Source organism: Cyprinus carpio, chromosome B16, assembly GCF_018340385.1.
Source record: "Cyprinus carpio isolate SPL01 chromosome B16, ASM1834038v1, whole genome shotgun sequence".
Lineage (NCBI taxonomy): Eukaryota > Metazoa > Chordata > Actinopteri > Cypriniformes > Cyprinidae > Cyprinus > Cyprinus carpio.
In genome coordinates this window covers 24095203-24122644 of record NC_056612.1, presented here as the reverse complement: position 1 = coordinate 24122644, position 27442 = coordinate 24095203, and the positions used below count along the sequence as shown (strand labels likewise).

General features: G+C 36.1%; 1 protein-coding gene across 20 annotated transcripts in view; it reads left to right on the top strand.

Annotated features, from left to right (window-relative positions):
* Positions 1 to 27442, top strand: part of LOC109088439 (regulating synaptic membrane exocytosis protein 2-like) — a 150735-nt gene that overhangs the window by 56667 nt on the left and 66626 nt on the right. For 15 of the 20 annotated variants that reach the window (XM_042741618.1, XM_042741615.1, XM_042741604.1 and 12 more), the window contains 8 exons: positions 9694 to 10514; positions 16799 to 16992; positions 20705 to 20824; positions 23445 to 23544; positions 23930 to 24053; positions 24552 to 24598; positions 24734 to 24846; positions 26170 to 26217. In XM_042741618.1, the coding sequence (XP_042597552.1) occupies positions 9694 to 10514; positions 16799 to 16992; positions 20705 to 20824; positions 23445 to 23544; positions 23930 to 24053; positions 24552 to 24598; positions 24734 to 24846; positions 26170 to 26217 (1567 nt within the window). Of the gene's footprint in view, positions 1 to 9693; positions 10515 to 16562; positions 16631 to 16798; positions 16993 to 20704; positions 20825 to 23444; positions 23545 to 23929; positions 24054 to 24551; positions 24599 to 24733; positions 24847 to 26169; positions 26218 to 27442 lie in introns of all 20 variants that reach the window. The other 5 variants (XM_042741614.1, XM_042741617.1, XM_042741613.1 and 2 more) reach the window with 3 other exon arrangements.

Here is a 27442-nt window from a genome sequence, read left to right as displayed (position 1 = left end):
GGTATGACTCGGCTTGGCACGGCTCGGTGCGGTTTGAGTTTCCACTGCATTTTAGTATTTCTTTAGAGTTGGCGGTATTATTCACATGCCATTATAGTTGCGCCCCCTCTACTGCCACTACTCCTAATAAAAAAAATGTTTTCATTCTGCTTTGCCCCATCAAGCTCTCACTGGATCCGCTCCTCTGCTATCAACAAGAGGAACGTCTGTACTTCCGCAACAGACAACAAAACTTTTTGGTTGTTAAAAAAGGTGCGCTCGTTCAAAACAGTTATGTTCGATCCTTCGCTGGCTGTGCTGATTTAAATCTAGCGGTTCTTTTGTGTTTGTGTCGCAAGTTCAGTGATGGAGGTAGTGACGATACTCCACGGCCAATCCGTGATCAGCCGAGGTGGTACTAAATAAAGCACCAGGTACCAGGTACTGTACCCAGTGGAAAACACCCCAAAAGTGAACCGTACTGTGCCGTACCATGCAGTGGAAAAGTGCCATAAAACAAGTAACAGGCAAATATAAGCACAGTCACAGGTATTTATTGCAAAACCTGACCATAAAAAAGCAGTATAAAGCATTAAAAACAAGTTGTGTTGCATCCCAAGTCTTCTGAAGCCATACAATGTCTTTATGCGAAGAAGAGAGTAAAATGTAAGGTTTTAATTGCTGAAAATGATCCGGTTCCGTTAACACGCTCACATCTCATTCAAAAAGATACTCGGGTAGCATGACGCAATCGGTCACGAGACACACAAGAGCCAATAGCATTTCACAACCAAGGCTGACGTAAAGCTTCTACAGGCACACACACTGCAGCACACAGGATGAGACTTATGGCGGACGGAGACGGCGATCGGTCTGTTCCTCTCACAAATCAATCGTATTGCCTCGGAAGACTTTGAATATTTATACTTTTTGAATAAATTATGACTGTAGTTGCATCTGCCTGTTAAGTGATTTATTGACAAATGGTAGGTTTAGGGGCAGGGGTTGGGTTACGTGCTCATAAATGTGTAAACAGTGTCATGTATTCTATACTGACGCCAAGGGTTTCTTATTTAAAGCAATGGAGGACCCTGCATGTCGAAAAATTACGCTAAAGGGGTACCATCGATCATTTGAATTATAATATTATTTAGTATGATCACTTTTTTGTTTATATAGGTTAATGAGTACAGGTCAGAATAAATAAGTTGTCGAATTACATAAATGTATGTTGCGCTGAATGACAATGGAAAATTATTTCACCAATATTTTGACAATTTGGGACGTCTCATCTATGACCCAAGTATAAAAGAAATATGAAACCCAACGCATTCACACCACAATCAGTTGGAGCTTTCCAGTAGGATTTGAGGGCAGCATCCCTGCTGCTTTCTGTCTATCTGTCTGTCTCTTTATGTTTGTGTGTGAGCTCTGAGCTCTTTGATGGCTCTTTATGGGGACTGACATGCTCTGATGTGGCTCGAGTTTGTCACACTTCACTTCCAAACCTGTTTATTTCCTCCTGGGCCCAACGAGCAGCGCAGGATGTTAATTGCAGGCCTCTGGTGTTGATTGCTCAGCTTGTCGACTGCAGTTTCCTGTAAAATGTGTTTGGGCTGATCTGTCCAGGCCTCTCCAGTTGACTCCAATATGCATAATTACACACTTTGTTTGAAGCATTACCATGCTTTAGGGTGTTCGTTGTGCAGTGCCACACATTTCTGCTTTAATATTTGTGTGTTTCAATAATCAGGCAATAGCCACAGACAGACAGTGTGGCAGGGGTCAACATGGGAAAAATGGACACTATTATTTTCTTAATGCACATTCCTGGCCTCTTTTTGAAAGATTTATTCATCAGTGCACTATATTATATGCAAAATAAAAGAAAAGTTTGTCTTGATAATTTTTCATGCAGTTGACTTTTTTAACCTTTGAAACTTAAATTTTCTGTTGATATCACAACTCCCACACTGTTCCTGTGGCTCAGTGGTAAAGCATTGTGTTAGCAGCGCAAAAGGTCATGGGTTCAATTCCCAGGGAACACACATACTGATAAAATTTTTTTTATAAAAAATGTTTAGCCTGAATGCACTTTAAGTCGCTTTGGATAAAAGCATCTGCAAAATGAATAAATTTAAATGTAAATGTAAATTCCATTCTGGTCATTCTGGTTAAATTAATCAAAAATAATAATAAATCAACCCCTTCCCTACATTGTTTCCCTCAGAAATGTCAAATGACTGAAGTAAAATTAATTGCTAATGATGTTTCATGTTGATCTTTTACATACTGTAAATCCCAATTAAAAATGGAAATCCAGTTATTCTACTACTTCAGCCATTGTTCATGTGTCATAATTGCTCATTTTATTGAAGTCCTATAATGATAATACTATGCATTTTATTTTATTTTGTTATTATTATATTATTTTATTTTATTTAAATCCTACTTTTATAATACCATGGTTTTAGGTACATTTTATTTTATTCTATTTTATTTCATAGCATTTTATTTTATTTTAAAACATTTTATTTTAATATTTAATAATATTATCAAATTATATAAAAAATACCAAATGTTTTTATGTACATTATTTTATTATTGTTTCCCTCAGAATTGGCAATTTACTGAAGTCAAATGAATTTCTAGTGCTGTTTCATGTTGACTTAAAAATCACATCAATCCCATTAAATGAAAATCCAGTTATTTTATTTCTCCATCTATTAATTGTCATTTTGCAAGTGTCATAATTGCTTATGTCTATTTTCTATAAGCTATCAAGTGTGGTGTAACTATAACTAATTATTGGTTATTTTAACTTCCTGCTTTAGGAAATGCATCAGCAAAGAAAAGAACCGTATTTCTTAAACCAACTCAAAGGGGCTTCAATGTATATAGGCATATTAAACATGTTTTATTTCAGGTTTGTCTTCTGTTGTGTGTGTGTGAAAGTGTCTTGTTGGTGAGCCGTGGAAGGAAAGAGGCGTTCCCCAGCCTGCACTGATTCTCCTGCTTTATTCTTCAGGGGTTTGGCCTATTTTAGACTCTGCTAGAGCTTCGCGAGAGCAGGCCTGCTTGGCCTGAATGCTGCTGTTTGAAAGGATATGGGGTAAATGTGGCAGGAACACATGGCTGTCTGCATCGTGTTTGGAGGGGGGTGTTAATGACGTTCACAGGCGGGACGCAGTGCTGTGCTACCTCCTGTGTCTGCCTGTTCTGAAACAATTCACAGTGTGCTGGGCATGAGTGCCAGTGTTCTACCAACTGTTCTGCTGGTTGAATATTATATGTATTATTATACAGGCCTATCTTGTGGAGTTATACTATGGTATTCTTTCACATACATGTTTACCTGTTATGGTAGTATACCATTTTATTATTTTGTAAAATTAATTAAATTAACTTTACTTATTTTGTTTTTTTGTTTTGTTTTATTTTATAGAAAATAATACCATGGTTTTTAGATGCATTTTATTTTTATTTGTATTTACACTATTTTATATATATTACATATATTTATTTTATTGAAGTCCAATCATAAAAATACCAAAGTTTTGATCATAATACTGTGGTTCTCTGATACATTTATTTTATTTTATTTCATTTTATTTTTTATATTTTATATGATTTACATATATATATATATATATATATATATATATATATATATATATATATATATATATATATATATATATATATATACACAGTGGTGTGAAAAAGTGTTGGCCCCCTTCCTGATTTCTTTTTTTGCATGTTTGTCAGACTTTAATGTTTCAGATCATCAAAAAAGATAACACAGTATTATATGTAACACTGTCAAGGTCCATAAAAGGTATGAAAGTCGTCGTCAGAATACTTCATCTGCCATCAGACGTGCAATCTGGGTTATATGAAGCGACGGGAATACTTTTTGTAAGCAAAGAAATAGAGAGACACAGAGGAGACCGTTGACTAAGGAATTGTTGAATAGAGTCGTTATTTTTTGTTTTCTTCGCTTACAAAAAGTGTTCTCGTCACTTCATATAACCCAGATTGCACGTCTGATGGCAGATGGAGTATTCTGACGACGACTTTCATACCTTTTATGAACCTTGACACTGTTATTTTACTTGGAAGTCTATGGAACAGTCACAGGCCTCCCGGTTTTCATCCAAAATATCTTAAATTGTGTTCCGAAGACGAACGGAGCTTTTACGGGTTTGGAACGCCATGGGGGTAAGTGATTAATGACAAAATGTTCATTTTGGGGTGGAGTATCCCTTTAATATCCCTTTAGTACATGATTACAGTGTATGGTATTACTGTGGAGAACCATAACTGTATTCACAGTAGTTTGCTTCAGCTTAGAAAGGCTTAAGTGGAGTAGAGCTCTGTTTTTGATATCGTTCAGTGTGGCCATAAACATAAAGACTTTCAGGGTAGTTTTTGTTTGGATGTTGACATTTTCTGGACATGTTTGTGCTGTGTTTGTCTAAAGCTATTACATGTTCCAATTTATTCTTTTGCAAAGCAGACTGAATTAGATTTACAAAGATAATCATCCTCGTCTTAAAAAAAAAAAAAATCAGGGTGAGGGGGGAAAAGCACAAATTGGTGATTTGTTTGGTTAGAGAGTGCTGTTTTGTCCTGGCACACAGTTACACCAGATTAAATAAAAATCCTCTAGCAGAATGTCCACCAATCAGCGGCGAGCTGAAGCATGTAATGCTGCCCCTGTCCCAGAGAAACATCTCCACCTCTGCTCACAGGTCATCCGCTACTTGGGCTCTGGACCCCAGCATGCCTTGCGGCTGCTTATAAGTTAGTGGGCGCTGTGATATCACTCACATCTGAGAGAAGGGCATTTGTGAAATTCTTCAACACATTTTAGTCAATGTTATCTGGGATTTACACAACTGTCAGTGAGGGAAGATTTGATTTGTGTAAAAACAACAAGAGGATTCTAATGCTATTAGTGGACTGAATTTGTGGATTTTTGTAGTATCAGTTTATGTGGCCTCATTTAAGTAAGGTTGTGGCTGACAGTTGAAGGTACGTATAACAATTCTCAGTTTTCTTTCGTTTAGAGCCGGGAACCCGAAGGCCGTAATTTTGTGTTGATTGCATCTTTCTCACACTCTTGCTCATTATGGACACTCAAGTTCTTTTGCTTTCACACCATATTAAGGCCTTAGGTGTTATTTTTATGTATTTCATCTGAAATGGCTTAAAATAGTTTTCCATCATTTAGGGATGGGGATTTTGATCATTTTGCCTACTCAGATAAATCAATCATCAGTACTCAAGTAGCTGTTGATGACCTGGACTGAAAATCAGCATGTATATTTTGAACCCGAACATTGTTGTTTAAAATATATAGATAGTATTCAATTGATATAAAATTTACCAATTAATAAATGCAATAATAAACACTGAATAAATTGAAAAAACTAAATAAATAAATAAATAAAAATTACAGGAATAAATTACATTTTAAAATATTTTTAAATGGAAAACAGTTATTCTAAAAATATTTCAAAATTTTACTGTTTTTGCTGTACTTTGGATCAATTAAATGCAGGCTTGGTGAGCAGAGGAGATTTATATTGCGAATACATTTATATATATATAAGATATATAAAAAAAAATGTACCCAAAAACCATGGTATTAAAAATGAAAGAAAGAAAATTTTATTTATTTACATTTTTTACATTATTCACAATCTGCATTATGTATCTGCATATATTTTACTATTTTGCATTTTAATATAAAATCATAATTGGATAATACCACACAGGATGTTCTGTTTCTCTACAAGAACGTTTTGTGACGTTGGATCATTTAATCAGAGATTATCTGAAACGATTAACTGAAGCATTGCCATTTGATATGATTCACTGAAATGAATTGAACTAACAGACTCTAATTCTAATGATGGTCATCGTTCATATACAGAAGTACCATATGAGTGTATGATACTCTATATAGTGCTAATCTACGTACCAAAGTACCACCACAGTACTTTTTAAAGGGGAAGCCATAGACTATATAGGTTTTTTTCTTTCTGTGTAGTAGGCTTTGACTTGCCTTAACAGAAAATGCTATATTTAAGAGTGTTTTTATTGCAGTGAAGTGTGGTTGCATGTTGACTAGACTGTGTTAGCGTGCTGGATAATCTGTCTTTGAGAAATGTGTGTGCAGAGCTTTGTCCCAGTATTACACAATAAACTACAGCTAACATGGTTAAAAATCTCATGTAAGTGGGTCAGTTCGCAGTGACACTTTCTCTAACCCTCTCTTTCTGTATCTGCACAGCTTTCACACACCGGAAGAGACACTGCTGGTTAGCTGCAGTGCTAATCATGCTAGGGATAAAAAAAAAAAAAAAAAAAAAAAAAACTGCAGTAGGTTAGTGTGCAGATAGGAATAACGCTGTGTGATATGTGACCTGTGTCTGTCCACCTGCATACTAAACACAGACGCTCTGCTCAGCTGTGCTATCAGTGCTTTAGGATGGAGCAGGTGGCGTTAGCGATTAAATGAGCATCTAGTGCAGTTTATTTCATAAACTGGTGTGTGATGAAAGGCATTGGCCTGCCAGTTGTGTGTTTGTGTGTGTTCATAGAAGTGATGAATAAAATGAGTGAATGGAAGGCAAATTGAGTAATAAAGATGTTGTACATTTCAAGTAACATACTTCAGCTATGCTCTAAACATAAGTACTTCTCAAATAAAAGGAAAGTATATTTTTGGTTGTGTAGTATAGGACAGTATCAATGTTATATCAGCAATATATCAGTGTTCTTTTAGTATCATTGAGATGCACTGGATTTGTGAATGGTGCATGACTGTCAGGCTGCTGTTGAATAATGCAACAGGAACACGGCGGCCATAGTAACGCGGCTGAGACGATCATTAATCAGTCAGTATTATTACACACTCAAAAAGATCGCTCCAGACCCTTGAACAGCACACTACTGACCACAGCACCCTGCAGAATAACAGATAGCTGAATAAGAATTTAATGAAAACTGTTTAAATTCATATTGAGACTTTGCTAAGTTTAATTGATTTGAGAAGAATTTGATGAGAAATGGTTATATTGAGATTTAGCTCGGATTAATAAATTTAAGAATTTGACGAGAAATGTTTTTCTGACGATTTGAGAAGAATTTGATACACTTTTGAGTTCATGTTGTGACTTTGCTCAGACTGTTTGTTTTCAAAAGATTGTGACGATAAATGTTTTAGATCATATTGAAATTTTTGCTCATGTTTGTTTTCAGAATAATTTGATGTGAAAGTTGGGTACTTTTTGTATTGGACTTTTGCAGACATTAAAGAATGGACATGTTGAGATCTCTTTTTCAACTCTAGAAAACATGTCATGTACTGTTGTGTAGGAGAAGCAATTAGAAATAAAAGATTTCTCATTTATGATACTGTTTCGTAGAATGGAAGCTCTTGTTGTGGCAGAAGGTGTGTGTAATACATTTTTGTAGATTAGATGGTTAATTGTTAGACCACAGATGTTCCCTTGTTAGTGTACATGTATATGTGTTAGTGTGCTGTGAAGTCTTATGGACAGAGATCTGAAACACACAGATAGGGGAGCAGTGGATGGCTCTTAACTTTACCCTTCAATAAAGATACAGTTTTTCCTCCAGCATCTCTCTGGGCTTCCCATGAGCCAAAGCCTCTTATTCCCTCTGAAGATGAAACTCATATGCCGGGGACACTGGTCTCATTTGTCTTTTCCGACACGTACAGCCAGCACTGTTGTAACCACATTAGCGGCAGGTTATTTTTGTAAAAACAGCACGAGTTTTAAAATGAGATGTTGCTTGTTTTTAAAAGAAATTGCAGTGAACAGTTAGATGTTGTTGCTTTGTCTGGCGTCAGATGACACGTTTACATTTGTTACAGGGTTTTGATGCTGTTTTTGAAAGATTGAATATTGTTAATAGTTTGAAGTCTATGTAATGACTTTAATGCCAATATGAAAGCTTGTTTACAAACTATTTTTTATCATGCAATCCAAAGTATTACAAGAAGCGGTACACTGAACTAGGAAAAAAATGTAGGATGGGTCTTGATTTTGTCCATCAGGATTTGGATATTGAATATTGAAAATTTGTGGTGGTCTTAAAAGTGGATTAAAAAAATTGAAGACAAACTTTTTTTTTTAATACTAGAAATTGTAGACCATTCATTCATTTATGCACAATAAGATTTGCCTTATTGCTTAAAGTTGAAGACCCAACTCTATGCATGTTCTGCATGACCCCGCTTTGTAAGTCTTGTATTATTCCAACTCGTTGGAAAATCCCAACTCCAAAACAAGTTTTTGCCATGAAGACAGCCTTAGATGCTGACATGGCAATAAAAATAAATAACTACTACTTTAGGTATGTTTTTTGGAAAATGTTTACTGGGTTATTAGTTTTTGAAATGTAGAAAATTTGTTGACCCTGCTCTTAAAAAAAGCTGGTTTTAGTTAAACTTGATATAACTTAAACTGAAATAAAAATTAATAGAAATGATAAACCCATAAAGTCCACTCAGGAAAGTCTTGAAGTACAGTTGGCAACATATAATACGAGGATGTGCAGGCTAGAGCCTTTATGTAAAGGTTTTTTATGTAATGTCAAATCAAGGTCAAATCGTCCAATCAGTGACACTGGTTTAGGAATGTACAGTGTGAAACGTCAGCAAATGAATAACCAGGATTAATTGTTAAAAGGATAGTTCACCCAAAAATAAAAAATTTGTAATTTACTCATCTTCATGTTCTTCTATACCTTTGTGGACACAAAAGAAAGAAGATATTTTGAAGAATGTTTGGAACCCAATATTTGCTGGTAGCTATGATAGTCAATGGCTACCAGCAACTGTTCCTCCAGAAATTAAAAATCTGTCATTAGTTACTCAGCCTCATGTCATTCTAAGCCGTAAGAACTTTGTTCATCTTTGGAACACAAATTAAGATATTTTTGATGAAATCCGAGTCTTTCTGATCCTCCATAAGCAACATCGCAATCACCACATTCAAGGCCCAGAAAGGTAGTAATAAGTAGTCTGTGGTTCAACCTTAAATTCATGAAGCTATGAGAATACTGTGACAGTAGCACCACATGCATGCGTGTTACTCTTGCGAATGTGTGGCGGAGACTGACACAGACAAGAAGAAATGGTTGAATAAAGTCATTATTTTTGTTTTTTTTGCTCACAAAAAGTATTCTTGTAGCTTCTTAAAATTACGGTTGAACCCCTGATGCCACATGGACTATTTTAACCATGACCTTACTACCTTTCTGTGCCTTGATCGTGGTAGGACCCTTGCTGTCTATGGAGGATCAGAAAGCTCTCGGATTTCATCAAAAATATCCTAAATTGTGTTCCGAAGATAAATAAAGTCTTACGGATTTGGAACGAAATGAGGGTGTAATGATGAGTAATTAATAACAGAATTTTCATTTTTTGGTTGAACTACCCTTTTAAGGGTATGAAAATCAAATGACAATGTTAATTTTTGGGTGAAGTACAGTATGAGAAGTTAGAAATGTTAAACAAGATACCAGGATTTTGAATGACCCACAATTAAGCATTACAAGTGTAAAAAGCCCTGAGGTCGATTTTATTTGTTGTTGTGTTCTGAAATGTGTCTGCCATTCATATAGCAAAGAAGTATTTCTCGGTGTTCATGGCTTTACTCTTTTATTTGACAGGAAAAGAAGCCCATCAGCAACCAGGGATCCAAACCAAAAATACGACCAAAGGGAGGAAAAGGCGGAGCGTTCGCAGTATGCCCCAGGGGAGGGCGGCATGCCACGATCGCCGTCTGACTACGGGGCCGGAGACCGCCAGTGGCGGGAAGGCTATGGCCGCTCCTACGAGGACGCGGAGGTAGCACGGAGTGTATACCGCGCTCGACGGGGCGGCTGGCACTCTCAGGAAGAGTATCCACCCGAACCCGGCTTCCTGCCCGATGGCCCGCCCCTCAGCGAGCACGAGCTTCAGCGGCAGCGGCAGGAGGAGTACCAGAACCGTTACCGCAGTGACCCTAACCTGGCCCGCTACCCAGTCAAACCCCAACCTTACGAGGAGCAGATGCGCATGCACGCGGAGGTTTCGCGATTCAGGCATGAACGGCGACACAGCGACGTCTCCCTGGCATACACAGAGATGGAGGAGCCCTTGGGGCCCCTGCGGGGTCCCCCCTACTCACCGGGTTCCGGACACACCCACTGGAGGTCCAACCACAGTCCACCCGGCGTGGATTCCCTCCACAGGCAGCAGCACCTGGATCCTGTCTCGGCCGTAAGGAAGAGTAAACGAGAAAAGATGGAGAGCATGTTGCGGAACGACTCGCTCAGTTCCGACCAATCGGAGTCCGTTAGGCCACCGCCGCCCAAACCTCACAAGACCAAGAGGGGCGGCAAAATGAGGCAGGTGTCCCTGAGCAGCTCAGAGGAGGAACTGGCCACTACACCGGAGTACACCAGCTGTGAGGACGTGGAGATCGAGAGTGAGTCTGTGAGCGAAAAAGGTAATGCAGCTTTTTCATAATTTATATATGTACGTACACTACCATCCAAATGTTTGGGGTCGGTAAGATTTATTTTTAAAGAAGTATTTTATTCTCACAAAGGCTGTGTTTATTTGATTACAAATACAGTAAAACATTAATAATGTGATTTATATTGTTGCAATTTAAAAAGCTATTTAAAATATTTTGAAAGTAAATATATTTCTGTAATGGCAAATGCAAATTTTCAGCAGCCATTACTCCAGATTTCAGTGTCACACGATCATTCAGAAATCATACAAATATGCTAAAGAAACATGTATTATTATTATCAATGTTGTTGCTGACAGTGTAGATACATTTTTTAAAGGATTTTTTTAATAATTAGAAAGAACAGCATTTATTTGAAATGTTATTTCTTTTGTAACATTATTAGTATTTACTGTCACTTTTCATCTTAACATTGCTGAATGAAAATATTAATAAAAAAAATTAAATAAATTTTACTGACCCCATATGTTTGATCTGTAGTGAATGTTAATGCATTGAAGTTGTATTGCTATCAGTTTAAAGATGTTGCTAATATTTATATGGAAGTAACTAGATTATGAATAATTTTAGAATAATATTTTTTATGCTGATAACCTCTATTTGATGCTGATGTTTCACAGTGTGAGTGTGAATGGCCTGTGTGTGTGTGTATAGTCAGGGAGTGTGAGTAGAGACCTCTGGGTGTTTCTTTCAAAAGGAGTCATTGTGTGTGATTATTGATTATTTCCTTGGTTGTTTAAAATGACTTGTTAATTATTCTCTAACACTGGTGTTCATTTATAGTATCTATGACTTGTGTGAGTTGCTTCCTACCTCTGTATATTTGTGTGTGTGTGTGTGTGTTGTGTTCTCTTGGTTGTCCTCCAATGACAGATATTGCTGGGTCTTGGCTCCCTCAGATCAGATGTAATGGGCTGTGTTACATAACAGAGGAATAGTGTGGAAAAGAGAGAGACCAAGAGAGGAAAGAGAGAAAATTATAGAGAAGCAAGGAAGAGAGATGATTCTGTATTCTGATAAATATTAAGATAAAGATTAATATTAAAGGTGTACTTATTTATCTAGTTTTAAACCCAAAGATAAGATCACATGACTAACCGAATACTACTTTTTGTCACTTACATGTCAGTAAACCCCCTATTATTAGATTATCTGTTCTGTGTGCAATAAAAAAATTGGATTATTATATTATATTATATTATATTATATTATATTATATTATATTATATTATATTATATTATATTATATTATATTATATTATATTATATATCAAGGGACTATTTGTTGTATTGCATTAAATTTATTCAGATGTTAATTAATAACATATTACTATATTAAATTAAAATATATATTACAGTTTTTTTTAATGATTTGAGAATCTTCATTAGGGATAATAGGAAATACAAACAAAAGCAAAAGTAAAATGTCTAGATGCATTGTGATAATGTGCACAAAATCCTACTGGTCCAAAATAACCTTTACTTTGCATTTGAAAAATACAATTTCTCTGTTTTTTTCAAATGGACTTTAATATATGTATAATATGTGCCTTTTGTTTGGCAGTTTTCTTTCATATAGTGATGCAGTTTTTATATCCATTCAACTCTTTTTGACAAGCTTGGTGTAATGTATCCAAAAAGTCAAGATTAGAAAAATGATGATTACACGTGTGTTTTACCTGTTACTGCAACATATTGGACTATTTTATGATATGATATGCATTTTTGCATATTAGATTATGAGTTCTGAAGTTGCGTGATTGAGTCTGGATGATGGAGGCAGGATGGAGAACTTATATAAGCATCCCGAGGACAAAACCCAGCGTACAACTCTACATTATTGATGTTCCGCTTTTCCAGGTTTCACAGCCACACTTATAACCAGAGGAGAGGAGTAACGCTCTCTCTGAAGGTCAGGTGGGTTTTAGGGAGGAGGGGAGAGCACATCAGGCCAGATAAGGCTGCCTTTCCCATCAGCTTTATCGCACATGAGAGCCGAGCGCAGTGGAGATACGGCACAGGGATAGTAGCGTTTCTGCATTAATTACAACCAGACAATTCTACGTCCTTTTGATCTTTCTAATCATCAAAGAATCCTGTAAAATAATCGTCACTGTTTCTACAAAAATAATAAGCAGCACAGCTGTTTTCAACACTGAAAAAAACAAGAAATGTTTCTTGTGCAGCAAATCAGCCTATTAGAAAGATTTTTGATATATATATATAAAACTAGAATACAGCTATTTTAAATTGTAATAATATTTTACAATATTACTGGTTTTAAAAAAAATGCAGCCTTGGTGAGCAAAAGAGCTTTCTTTTAAAAACGACCTTTTGACCTCTTTTGAATGACACCTTTTGTACAGTAGTGTACATTTTCATGATTATTGCTTATTCAGACATCTCGGTTGATGCACTGTTTTTGCATACTATAATATAGTATGGAAGTATGCATATTCAGAGGCAGTGAGAGCTGGGTTTGGAAAGTGCCAGAATGATGCAACCTTCCAATATAGTATATTAAACTAGGTAGGAAAGAATTTTAACATCGGGAAAAACGTTTCTTTAAATACTGCAAAAACTTGGATATCACTTTTGACATCTGATGTCTTTGGACACTGGTATAGATCAACTTGAACTGGTTGTTCTTTTTTGTTTTGTAAAAGCAGACTAGCAGACAGTTTATATTTCAGTCTTCCTTATTGCAGGTTTTGACGTTATTTGTTTTGCCGTCTGACTGTCTGAGGATCAGACGTAATGAGGTGAAAGCAGGTTACCATGGCATCCGCTTGGCTGCAGGTCTGTTTTCGGATCGGGATAAGCCACTGTGATTGGCTCTTGGCTTCAGACCTGCCCTCAAAGCAGCCGTAAAACCTTGTACGATTCATGGCGAATTATGTAATGGACAAAACATTTGGGGTGGAGCTTTCCCCGATGACACATTACAGATATAATTACTGTCAGCTATGCATTTGATTCATGTCTGCTGCTCTTTAAACTGTCAGCAGAAACACCCTGTATCTCCATGAAATGGGATAGCCTGCACTAAAGCTTGGTAAAAACGTTGACGTGCAGTGGGAGACCCTCGTGTGATTTAGTGTAGTGTTCTTTCTCTTTGTTCCTCTCTCTATCGATCAGCAGATGTGCAGACAGAACAGGAGAAAAGGTCTGAAGGAGTCGGTCAGGGTTACATTCATGTTTCAGTACTCTGTGTTCTTAGCAGATGCTTACTAGGTCTAAGTGGTAATTAAAGAGAGATGTGCATCAATATATTACCCATCATTATTCAGATTTACAGGATTAACAGGTTTATCTATCATGGGTGTAGAAAGAATTCTAATACTTTATTAATGTTTTTAATTAATTGAAAAAAGCTAATAATTGTATTTCTTAGTAAATAAAAAAAATATTTGATTGTAATTATTTGCATAGTAACCATTGTTAAAATTGTACTTTTAAAATGAACAAAGTATAGTACATTAAAATTCATAATTGTTTGAAATGTATATATTTTTTGACTAAAATATTGATATAATAGTGAATTGGGTAGGCATACATCACATGCAAATGAATAACATTCATTCATCGTGAATCCCTATTTTCCATGTCATGCCAAGGGGAACCAATCAGATCGCATCTTTAGTTTTAGGCAATGCTGTCCTGCTTGGAACCTTCATGGAGACAAATATCAATATTCATTTTATGATTGCATGCAATGTCACTTTCTGTGGTCTGTATCTCTCCCTGTTCTCCTGTCCCCTTCACTCGTAGTAAAAACAGCATCAATAATTAATGATCCAATTAATAGTTTACACTGGGTTTTTATTGAGTTGTCAGAGTGATGGAGAGCCGTGCGCTAGCGGCCTGGGAGCTGTGCTCAGGCCTGAATCAGCACTTCCGCCTTCTGCCGAGAACGTGAGAGCGAGAGAGAAATAGATCCCAGAACGTAGCCGCTATGACCGCTGTGCTTACGCTTTCACTACCAACTCGAGAGAGAGAGAGAGAGAGAGAGAGAGAGAGAGAGAGAGAGAGAGAGAGAAAGAGAACACAGGAGAATAGCGTGGTGATAGTGGACATTTGGGACACAGATAAGTGGAGTGTGAATGTGCACTGGAATAATTGTAGCTGCTGTTATTGTTTGGTCCCAGGTTAATTGGGCCACTTTTGTCATTGAGATAAATGGAAAAACATGGCCTAATTCGATTACCTGGTTTTTTCAAATAGTTGTTCAAAAAATGATGAATTTTGTGTTATTTTTTTCTCACTTTTATTGTTCCAAACCTGTATGTATTTCTTTCTTCTGTTGAACACAAAATGTTGGTTTCAACTGTCTGGTTGCCATTGACTTCCATAGTATTTTTCTCTATGCTATGGAAGTCAATGGCTATACCAGCAACTGTTTGATTACAAAAATTTTTCTAAATAACTTATTTTGTGTTCAACAGAAGAATGATACATGTTTTTAACTACATAAGGTGAGTAAATGATGACATCACGTTCTAAATAGTCAAATGGGATAAAATACTTTTATTTAAAAAAATAAAAATAATAATATAAAGCATTTCAACTTTTATTTTTGCATTTCTAGCATGCAGTATTACAGTATGTTATATACAATTATTTAAATGTACTGATAACATAAGGTCATGCAATAGACTATTCCAGACTCTTGCAGTTTATTTTTTCCCTTCATGGGTAGTACTATTTATTATACTCTATGGTTTTCTCAAGGTCCAGAGCGTTCAGTGGGTTTCTGTGACTACTGAAAGAATAGCTTCAGGCTTCTTCCCAAACTTCCACTTTATTTTTTTTACACATTAACTATCATAAGTCTGCTGTTCTCTGTAATTACCACCGGCACTGGTGTTTTGAATAATGTAATGAGTCCCATATGTAGATCAGTTATGTCTGTTATTCAAGCTGCTGCATGATTGGTTGCTCTGTTCATCTGATGTTTAAGACTTGTCTAGCTGATCCTATAGGCTTTAAGCTGAGCACTAGTATAGACTAGAGCAGACAAGATGTTGTCATATACCTACAGTATTGCATGGTATTTGATGATGCCATATTTATTAAATAAAGCTTAAAATAAAATAGAAATATTAAGTATTAGCTATTAAAAGCTTAAACCAAAATTAGAAATGTTGACAATAACTTAAAGTACCTACTGAAATAAATTACAATAACTACACAAATACAATAAACACACTAATAAAATTACAAAAGCACATAACAAAATGACTAAAAATGAAAATATAAAATATACAAATGAAAGATAAAATATCCAAATATAAAAAAAAATATATAATGTTTTCTAAGATACTAAAATAGCACTGTTGATAATATATCTGTTGTTACATTTAGATGTATGCTGTGTAATCAAACCATATGTGATGTTATAGTCAGACAACGTCATATTTGATCTGATCAAGCACTGTTATATTTAATGGTTTTATATCTGATTATGATGTCATATTGGTTGACGTCATATTTAATGATGCCGTTTCCAGTGACTCCATTTAGTGTTATACCAAGATGATGTTATAGCTCTCCAAACACAGGAACGCAGTTCAGAGTTTGCACCGACTGCATTTTAAACTGAAGCCAAGTCAGGCTGCTCGAACATTGAGTGTGTGTGTGATTTCCTTCAAATTAAGCGTATTACAGTCCAGTCCCAAGATCTTTTCAGATCTTATTAGTCAGACGTAGAAGATAGCGACTTCAGCCAAGTTTTTTTCATTTGACGTCTTCTGTAGTTTTGTTGCAGTTAGCAGTTTTCATGCTCCTTGCCTGAATTGTCTTAGCTAAGTTGCATAAATAAGGCTATGAGCGTAACAATCAGTGTACAGTAAGCGTGAGTGTAAGTATGAGTGCGACTAACGCGTTTAACAGTATGACTGAGTGAATTTAGTGTCTCTTTTCCCCACATGTCTATGTTTTCTTTTGTCCTCACAAACTACTTCTGCTGTCTGCTCTATGTGTGTGTGTTGCGATTGTGTGTGTGTGTGGCACTCGCAGGAGATTTGGATGGCCACTGGTGGGATCATACAACGTGGCATAGCAGCGATGCTTCCTCCATGTCTTTGGTGAGACATGCGGAGCCTAATGTCCCACCACTTTCTCTCTCTTTCCCGCTCTTCTCTCTCTCTGTCTCTCTCTCTCTCTGTCACTCTTTGTCATTTCATGGTTCTTTTGATTTATTTTCACTTCTGCATGTTTTTTTCTTTCTTTCTGTTTTTATCCCATGTCTGTAGGGGACAGTCAAAGGGGAAAAAGACAAACTTTTGAGCAGGCACACACCTTATCTGAGGGCCAAAAGAAAATGGTACGCTTTGGGGGCCACTCTTTGGAAGAAGATGCTGAGTGGTGTGAACCCCAGGTTAAAGACTCGGGGGTTGATACATGCAGTAGCACTACCCTAAACGAGGAGCATAGCCATAGTGAGAAGGTACTGGGACCTCTCTAGCCTGCATTGGTTTGATTTCATTTGATCTTGTTTTGTTTCGAACTTTTCATTTACTTCATTTTGTTCCATTTTCACATGGTCTTTGTTTTGATGTCGCTAATATTAGGTCAGATCTTCTTTTTGAATGTTACAGGGATAGTTCACCCAAAAATTCTGAAAATTCTGTGTAGTTCCAAACCTGTTTGACTTTCTCTTTTTCCTCCGTGGAGTGAAAAAAGTGATATTTTGAAGTTGCCCAAGCTGCTATTTTCCATAAAATAAAAGCAGACTGTGACCAAGAGCTGTCAAGCTCCGAGAAAGAAAATGATTGTTTGACTTTTATACAGTATTTCAGATCTTCTGAAACTCCACTACCATTCAAAAGTTTGGGGTCATAAGTTTTTTTTTTTTTTTTTTTAATTAATACTTTTATTCTGCAATAACTCATTTAATTGATCAAAAGTGACAGTAAAGACTTTAAGAATGTTACAAAAGATTTCATTGGAAAATTTACATTTCTTTTGAACTTTTTGAACCTTTTTTATCAAAAAATTCTGAAAAAAAGAAAAAAGTATCATGGTTTCCACAAAAATATTAAGAAGTGTAAAGATGCTAAAAAATTCAGCTTTGAATCACATAAATAAATTACATTTAAAAATATATTAAAATGGATAGCAACTATTTTAAATTGTAATAATATTTCATAATATTACTAATTTACTGTAACTCTATTTTTGATCAAATAAATGTAGTCTTGGTGACAATAAGAGACATCTTTCAGAAACACTGAAAAACCAACCCAAACTTTTGAACAGTAGTGTTGATTTCTTTGAAAAAACAGACTGAAATTTAAGTTGCATTCACATTTGTCTTCCTTTGACTCTCTTACTTTTAATTTGCAGTTAATAAGTTATCTTGCACATCACGTTTAGTCATGTGACTCACAGGAACTAATAGTATTCAGCATCGTTGGTGTCAAAATATTCTTTCATGGTATGGGAAAGAGCTGCATGGACATTCTCCTTTTGTGTTCTGTGGAAGAAAAAAAGTTAGACGGGTTCAGAACATCATGAACAATTTTGATTGAACTATCCTTTTTTTAAGTTTTAAAAAAGTTTTCCTGAGTTTTAAATTTCTCTTCTTCTGTGGCAGTAGCTGGGGAGCCTCTTGCTTGCTCTGTTATCTTTTGCTTCTTAGCTGCAGCTGCCGTAGTCGACATGCAGTAGCAGCGAATCACTCCACCATGTGACTGTGTGTATTGTCATGGCACTTAGAGAACGTGGGTTCCCCCGTCAGCTGCATGCCCTCTCAGCCTCGTGTCTTATTGCCGTGTTAGTGGCCCTGATAGCCGCGGTAGGGCCCCAGGCCCCAGACCCCCTCACTGGTTCCCCCTCTCCCACACACTCACGCTCCAGGAGACTAGCTCCGAAACACACGCTCACTCGCTCAGAGACGGCCAGCCAGGATTTGTTTTGCCACAAAGTTTGTTTTTCTTTTTTCCCTTTCCACTGTCATATTCCTTTGCTCTCCATGTTATGGGTCACTGGTTTCCTCTGTTTGTGTTCGTTAGCCTTTCCATGCTGTCCTCCTCGCTTTGTTTGAACATCATCTGTTTCTTCTTCCATTAATGGGGCTTGTGTTTGCTGGATGTGGTGCTGGGGTTCGGCTGTGGTGATGGAAGCGGGATCTGTTCGCCATGGGGGGCTTTTCTCTGCATGTGATGGGTGCATGTCACTCCCTCAAGATCACACAAACTCTACACCACCTAGAGCCAAAAATATATATTTACAAAGCATTTATGAATGCTCTGGATTCAGTACGTGTTAAGCTCTCCTAACCTAATTTTGGCCATTTTGTAAAAATGCACTAACATTCAAGAAATTAATACATTTATTCACCAAGGATGCATTAAATTGATCAAAAATGACAGGACATTTATAATCTTTCAAGATTAATTTTTTTTAAATAAACACTGTTCTTTTGAACTTTTCCCGAAGACTCCTGAAAAATCCCAGATTTCATAAAAACTGAAATATTACACAGCAGTTGTAAACATTGATAATAATAAAAAATGTCAATATCGGCATATTAGAATGATTTCTGAAGGAACATGTGACACTGGAGAAGACTGGAGTAATGATGCTGAAAATTCAGCTTTGTCATCATAGGAAATAATTATATTTATATATATATTATTACAGAAAATACTGTGAAATTTTTTTTTTTCAATTTTTTAAAGTACAATTTACAAGAAAATACCATTTCAGTCCTTTTACTTAAATTTCCACATTTAATTCAATGTGTTAATGTCCTTTTTTATTATTATTTGTGAAATTTGCTATCAATTTCTGAGTAAAAATTGTTTTAAATTATTATTATAATTTTTTTTCAGTGTAGTTAATTTTCTAACAAATGTCGCCTTGGTATGCATAAGAAACAAAAACATTAAAAACAATGACCCCAAACTTGTGAATGCTACAGTAAGTATAAATTACTTCCACATGATGGGAAATGGAAATTTATGGGGCAAGGCATTACACCATTACTGTTTATAAAGTATAACCACTTTAAACATTATATATGTAATGTGATAGCGAATGTGAAAGTCAGTTTTTTGCATTATAATATAAAACCATTTTAGCAGCATTTGTTCAACGATTAAGGATTTTATGTGATTTTTACATGAAGCAAACTGTGTCCACAGGAATAACGGCAGCAACATGTAACAGAACTTCATTCATGTAGAAATGTCATCTCACCAATAAAAGGACAATTTACTTTATAGCTGTGTGTATGAAATATAATCACTTTAGCAAGAATGCAAGCTTCACAATTTTGCTTTTAAACCATCTGGAATGCCTTGCCCAATAGACCTCCATTATATATTTTTATACTGTAAGCATTTTTGTATTTTTTTTTTTACCATCCGAAGGACGATTCAAAATCATTTTCTGTAAGTGACAGAATGTCATAGATGTTGTCCGTATAGCTTAACATTGTATTGAACCCAGATCACTCCTATAAATCTGTTTGAGCATTATTATAATAGACACATTCACTGAATTTAAACACATTTAACAATTTTAACTTGCAAAACATGCATTTTAAGACACATTAATAGTCACATTTCAAGACAGGTTTTTTTTTTTTTACTCCTAAATCGTAAAAATAGATAGTTTATCCAAAAAAAAAAGAATATTCTGTCATCATTTACTCACCCTCAAGATTTGAGAGCTGGAGAATTTCAGGTTCTAATAGTGACTGACATTTCAGTTTGTTCCTCATGCTAAGCTATCCCATCACTTCAGAAGACTTGGAATAGAGCACGTAGTCGCTTGGATATGGACCACTTTGCACTCTAGTTTCCGGTTTGACCATATGACTCATCAGCCAACTACTACTATTTTCGATCTACTTTTGTTGTATAGAAAACATCTCCTTACACGATTCACGGAAAACAGAAAATCATGCAGGTTTGAAACGACATGAGTAAATGATGACAGAATTTTCATTTTGAGGTGAGCTAATCCCTTAAGCCTCTAAGAAACATTATTTGATTTGTCTCAGACGTGTGGCTTGCTCCCATGAAACACCTGCAATCACAACAGAGTTTGTGCGATAAATCAGATGAAATTCATCTCAGCCTTCCCCGCACCAGCACTGGCAGCTTTCTGTGTGTTCTGGAATGATGTTTGTTGTGGTTTTGACCTGACAGCACCCGGTCACATGGCAGCCCTCCAAAGATGGAGATCGACTCATCGGCAGGATCCTGCTCAACAAGCGCATGAAGGACGGCAGCGTTCCCCGTGACTCTGGAGCTCTTCTGGGACTGAAAGTGAGTCGCTCCACCTTCCTGTGTGGGCATGATCTTTATATGATTTCACATATGGCTGTGTAGTTAAGTAATGGCAGTAATTCATTCCTGCTTTAGTATAGTTCACCCAAAAATGAAAAATTTACTGAAATTTGCAATGATGTGGATGAGCTTGTTTCTTCATAGGAACAGATTTGGAGAAATTTAGCATTACATCACTTGAAAAAAAAAAAGTGGATCCTCTGCAGTGAATGGGTGCCGTCAGAATGAGAGTCCAAACAGCTGATAAAAACATAATACTAATCCACAAGTAATTCACTCCAGTCCATCAATTACCATCTTGCATGATTGTAAAAAAAAAGAAGTTAAAATACAAGCCCTCTATCCATAATATTGCTTTCTCCAGTGAAAAATTTCCCTCATCTGAATATGCACAAATCAAGCACCGTTTACATGTAAAAACAGCCCAAAGCAGCTCCAAGCAAATATTATGATATTCTCCAAATCTGTTCCAGTGAAGAAACAAGCTCATCTACATCTCGGATGGCCTGAGGGTAGGTACATTTTTTTAAAAACTTTTTTTCCATGAACTATTCCTTTAATACAAACTCTGTCGAGAATATTTATGTTGATTACTACAGAGAACTTCTTCTAGAGAAATTAAACATGGCCATGGATTTTAAAGGGTTAAAATCCTAAAAGTTAAGTTATGTTCAAGTCAATGTGAAGCATGTTCATACCCCTTTTTACTTCAGTATGAGTTAAACAGGATAATGTTAATATTATATTTATATTCAATTTGAAGTATTTTTCATTTTAAAAGTGGATTAAGTTAAAAAAATGATCAATTATGAACAAACATTTTATTACTTGCAATAATGAGCACTGATAAGATAAGATCAAAAATATTCCATTAACATTAAAATTAATCTTAAGGTTCCAAAAGGTTTTTTTGGGGGGGGGGATTCTCCAAAGAACCTTTCAGTGAATTGTTCTCATTTTTTTCTTAGTATGAAGAATCTGAATAATATTTTTCCATTATAAAGAACCTTTTGCGCAATCAAGGTTCTTTTAGTGTTAAAAGTTCTTCACAGAACCATCAATGCCAATAAAGAACCTTTATTTTTAAGAGTGAATGCATATTACTTTTAACAAATGTGCATTGAGAAAGTCTAAAGTTTAACCCTCTGAAGTCGATTAACGCGTATACGCGTTATGAGGCATTTTCTCCTGATAAGCCCGAAAAGAACTTAAATTACACTTTCAGTTTTGATCGTACAGATAAGAGCAATACATCAATCGAATCTGTAAAGGGTTTACTTTATTTTGTATACAGATATAATAACAACAAAACTTTGTGCATTTATAAAATAAAGATAACAAACAAGGTGTGCTGTCTGCAGCCTTTGTCTGCGCTGATCTTCAGTTACAATGAAGTGAAAATTGAACTGTAACTCAGTGAATACTCTACACAGAGACATGAGAGAGATATCTATAGAAAGCCTGACATGTCTACTTTTAAACTAAACAAGTGCTGCCGAAAACAAATATTCTGTGATAAAGTAATCCATATGAAAACAATGCGATGTCCGTTTTTCACGTCTCCCTTCATTATCTTCTAATGTGACCACGCCCCCGCGCTGAACGCGCTTTTGAGATTCAAATGTTTCACTGAAGCACGGATTGAATACGCCCACACAACAGAAGACAACGCAGCGAGATTGTTCTTCAAGTTTTTTTTATTTTACTGTTTGCTTCGCGATGAGAGGAATAAGACATAAATAGTCATTTATTGTTGACATTAAAAGAGCGAAAAAAAATATGGTCACAGAAAAGCTCTTACAGTGGAAGTAAACAGAGCTGTGCACTTCCAGGGTTTAAAAGCAGAAATGCAAAGCTTGTATTTGTTGTTAAAGCACTTACATGGATTGTCCAGCGGAGTGGAGACAAACAGAGAATCGTTACTGATAACAAACTTTCTGAATGGCTGACTGTGTGTCAGCTCAGTGCTACCGTGTGCATTATATCCGTTACCAGCAGCAGTTTGTCAAACACACACACACACACACACACACACACACACACACTCACAATCGCCCTTGGCTCCATTCCACTCATTATGTAAAGCCATCTTTATCCAGGAGGCAGCTCGTAATCTTCTTTGTATGTTTGTATTGGGCTGCCATTAGTGGGGATTTGATTTGTATGATGCTCACAGAGCGATTGATCACGTGGTTTATGGAACAGACCTCTAGGCCTTTTCCAACATCCGGTTCGTTCAAAAGCACGGACAGAAATAACATATACACCTTCGAAAATCTCACTTTTTCTTTTTCAGTGTAAACTTGTGCAGTTTATTTTGAATTATGCCGATTATTTTTTCTGAACTCTAGTATCTCAACAAAATCTGACATAAATAAAAAAGCCAAGAACTATTAAATATGTTTATTATATTGACTTTTGTAGCTTATATTAACATGAGCAACATGAAGCCTTCATTATAGGGTCGTGATATCTACAATGCCAGTGACATTTTATTGGCATTTCTTGATAGAAATGTTGGCACAACAGCAAATGCTAATATGCTGTAGTTTCAGCACGACTAGTTTATTATCTAAACATTTTACTTTGTTTTTTACAGGTGGTTGGGGGAAAGATGACAGAGTCCAGGCGACTTTGTGCGTTCATCACCAAAGTAAGGAAAGGGAGTTTAGCGGATACAGTTGGGCATCTCAGACCAGGTACATGCTATGTTTCAGTATTTCATATACTACCATTCAACAGTTTGGGGTTGGTTTATTTTTTTTAAAGGCTTTGGAAAGAAAACTCTCTAATGCTGCTGATTTGTTACATAAGAAACATTTATTATTATTATTATTATTATTATTATCACTGTTGAAAACAGTTGTGCTGCTTAATATTCCAATGGAAACCTTGATACATTTCAAATATTTTTTTGTAACAACGTAAACTTTTTAATGCCACTTTATTGTCACTGTTGATCAGTTTAAAATATTTTTTAAAAGAAAACAGAATTGCCCCAGATTTTTAAATGGTGGACTCATACAGTATTAGTCTGCTTGAGTGTTTGATAACAAAGTTGTAAGTGATTTTCTTGTTTCATAGGTGACCAAGTCCTTGAGTGGAACGGCCGAAAGTTACAAGGAGCCACATTTAAAGAAGTTTACAATATCATTTTAGAATCAAAGCCAGAGCCTCAGGTGGAACTAGTGGTCTCACGACCCATCGGGTACGGCGTCCTCATGAAATTAACAGAAATTACATTTACAAATATTTAGTTACTGTGAATACAAAAGATGCAACAGATGCCTCTAATATAGAAGATTATGCTGAAACTGTTAAAGAAGACAGTCAAAACTTCCTTTTTAATTGAAAATAAAATATGAAATATAATTGCATCCTTGACATCTGGTTTCTGATGAATAACAACAAAGTCATGCAATTTTTTATTGGGTTCATAACATTAATAGTGGACCTTAGGGGGAAAAAAAGTCTGATATGACCCTTTAGAGTACCTGCTGGCTCAGATGAACAAGCAAACAAAACTGCTGCCCTCAGTTTAGCCTCCTAATCATCCTAATTGTAATTGTAAAGAGCGTGTGACCAAGTGAACTCTCTTTAGATTGTGAATTTGGGCTGCTGCCACAAACTTCACATCAAGACTAATGTGGTGCTCAGGGTCATTTAAGCACATGTCATTGATTTCTCTGTGCCCCTGTCATTGCAGCGATATCCCCAGGATACCAGAAAGCACACACGCACAACTGGAGTCCAGTGAGTACATTTTCTCGGTCTAGCGTGTATAAACGATGAGATTCTGTGAGACATTAATGAGACATTTCAGCAGCTCTTTGACAGAATCTCTTATTAATTTGTAGTTGTACTACTTTATGCTGAATCTCTTCTTAGGTTCGAGTTCATTTGAGTCTCAGAAGATGGAGCGCCCCTCCATATCCGTCACGTCTCCCATGAGCCCCGGAGTGCTGCGGGATGCCCCTCAGTACTTATCGGGACAGCTTACAGTAAGTAAACACATCCTGTGCAGGGGATAGAAAGTGTTTTGATTGCAGCAGTAAAATGTAGATCAGTATATATTTGGATGAAGAGTAGCAATAAAGTTTGCAGAATAACTTTTGGAACAAAACCACATTTCCATTATTCACAAAATGCATAGATAAAGCATTGCGTACACATATATTTGCATACTTTGTGCTTTAATTTGGTGTACTAACATTAACACAACTTCCTATCTTCATCAAAAAGCAAAAAGGGTTAAGAAAATCTGAAATTCCACAACTTTTCCATTTAATTTCACTTAAATGGCTTTAAACAGAGATGAAGCATTGGATCAGTAATCAGCAGAAGCTGCCGTAGTCTCCTCAAACCTGATCAGGTTACAGTCAGGCCTCATGAAGCCCATTGTGTGTGTGTGTGTTTGTGTGTGTGTGTGTGTAAAAATACCCAGGATACTTGTAGAACATGAGGAACTCTGGTGTAAAGTGCACAAGCTGGTTGATTTAAGCAAAACAAATGAAGTGTGGGTTATTCCCTAGAAGAAAAAAATCAATGAATTCCATGAATGGTGGACCAAAATGGGATTTTCCAGTGGCTGATACCGATATCTAGAAAGCAGGGGTGGCTAATGATAGAGGATAGATGGATAGATAGATGGATGGATGGGTAGTTTTGGATAGACTGTTAGACAAATGAATCCACAGTTAGATGCATGGATGAATAGCAGGATGGGTTGTTTTGGGTCAGTGCCCCTAATCTCAAAATGAATGGTGTATTATTTATATTAATTAAATAAAAATGTTTTCTCATACTCTTGTTCTGTATCTCACCAAATTTTATCATTTTTAACACTATATGGTGTGTATGTGTTTGTTTGTGTGTTAAATAATAATCTTGTTACTTTGTATTTTGCTGAGCAGGAGATTCAATGTAAACAGCCATGTTTCCCATGAAGAGACTTTTTTAGAAGAAAAGACTGTCTTTGAAAACAATACTATTTTTTTCATGAAACTCAAGAACCAAATTAGAGGGTTGTGGGATGCACTTTGGGAAACTCTGCTCTAGACAATGCACAGGAAATATTCAATGCTAAGAGTCTTGAGCATTGAAGCTCATCACTAATTTCCAAATCTCTGAGGAAGAGATTGCAGTTAATTGCATTCTGGTAAAAATACGAAAAGAAATCAAAATGTTCCAGTGCAGTATGTTCTTTGGATTGAATCTCCTTTCGGCTTTCTCAGTGTTGCATTAACAACTGGAATTGTCATTTAAGGTTTTAGTTTAATTGCATCTCTCTTCAATGTTGTTTTTCATTCACTTTACTTACCCAGAGCCAAAGCCTTAGTAGAAGAATTGAGCCTTTTAACCCTAGAGTTCAGGTAATCGTTGCTGTCTACTAAATACACTTCTCTTCTACTGCTTTAATTCATTGGAGAACGCACAGTAGAAAAATTACTGCATTTCCAACAGTTTATTTACCTCAGTTTGAGCATTCGAAGACTTCTTTACCTATTCATTGTTGTTGGTTTTTAAGCATATTTTATCTGAATGTAAGGCATAAATTATATGCATGCAATGAATTAGCACAAAAATATTTTAAGAGACACCTGAGTGTTGACAGACGTGGAGTAATGCCTCTAATCCTGTGAGACGTTCACCTGCGGCGTTTGCCTGAGCAGACGAGTACTGTGTCTCTTTAAATGTTTTAGTGATTGCAGAGTTTGTCGGGACATAAAATTTGATTCTTTTTCCATGTAACATGAAACTGCATTGAATCCTGATAGCTACTCATCCGTACCATTTAGAAAGAAGTCATTCAGAGTACTTTCATTCCTTTGCTGACTGATTCAAAAACTATTGTGTAATTATACTAATGCTAAAAACATTTTTGTTGGGTACTAACATGCTGGTAGTTTCATGTTGCAGTTAAAAGGATATGTTAAAGGTACTGCAAGTAATTGGACGCATGAAATATCATTGCTAAGTAACCTAAGAAAGCATATACTTTATGTCTTCGTCACAGAGATCAGAAATCTAGCCAATCAGAAAGTCTCTCTGCCTGTCAATCATTTTGACATCAAGCTGGCTGACATGTTTTTGGAGAGTGGAGTTGGATAAAGGGTTGCAAAATTTTTCAGTTTCAAAATGTCATATATAATTTCGCAGCACCTTTAACAATCCCTGTTTTACCTGTTTTATTTCTTTTCCTAAGTACAGAGATGTGTGAAATAAGCAAATTGTACCCACTTGTACCTAAACAAACAAGATGTGAATGATTTTAAGGTTGTTTGTAGCAAAAATCAAAACCCAAATGCATTATTAATGTCAACATTGTGCCTATAGCTCTTCACATTTCCAATGGTTTTCAGACCTTTTCCCTCAGCAATATTGCAGATTTTCTATTTTGGGCAACATTATTGTCCTTAATGCACAGCAACCTCTGGTTCTGTTGGGGATTTCGTAATGGTACAATTTGTTTGACCTAGCTCTCCTTGTAACACATTGCCTTGTTTTCTTTTTTACATAAAGTATGGAACGTCCTTCATTGCATGTTTTACTCTGCAGCCTGAGACATTTGTAGGCATTTACTTTATTAAAAGAGTT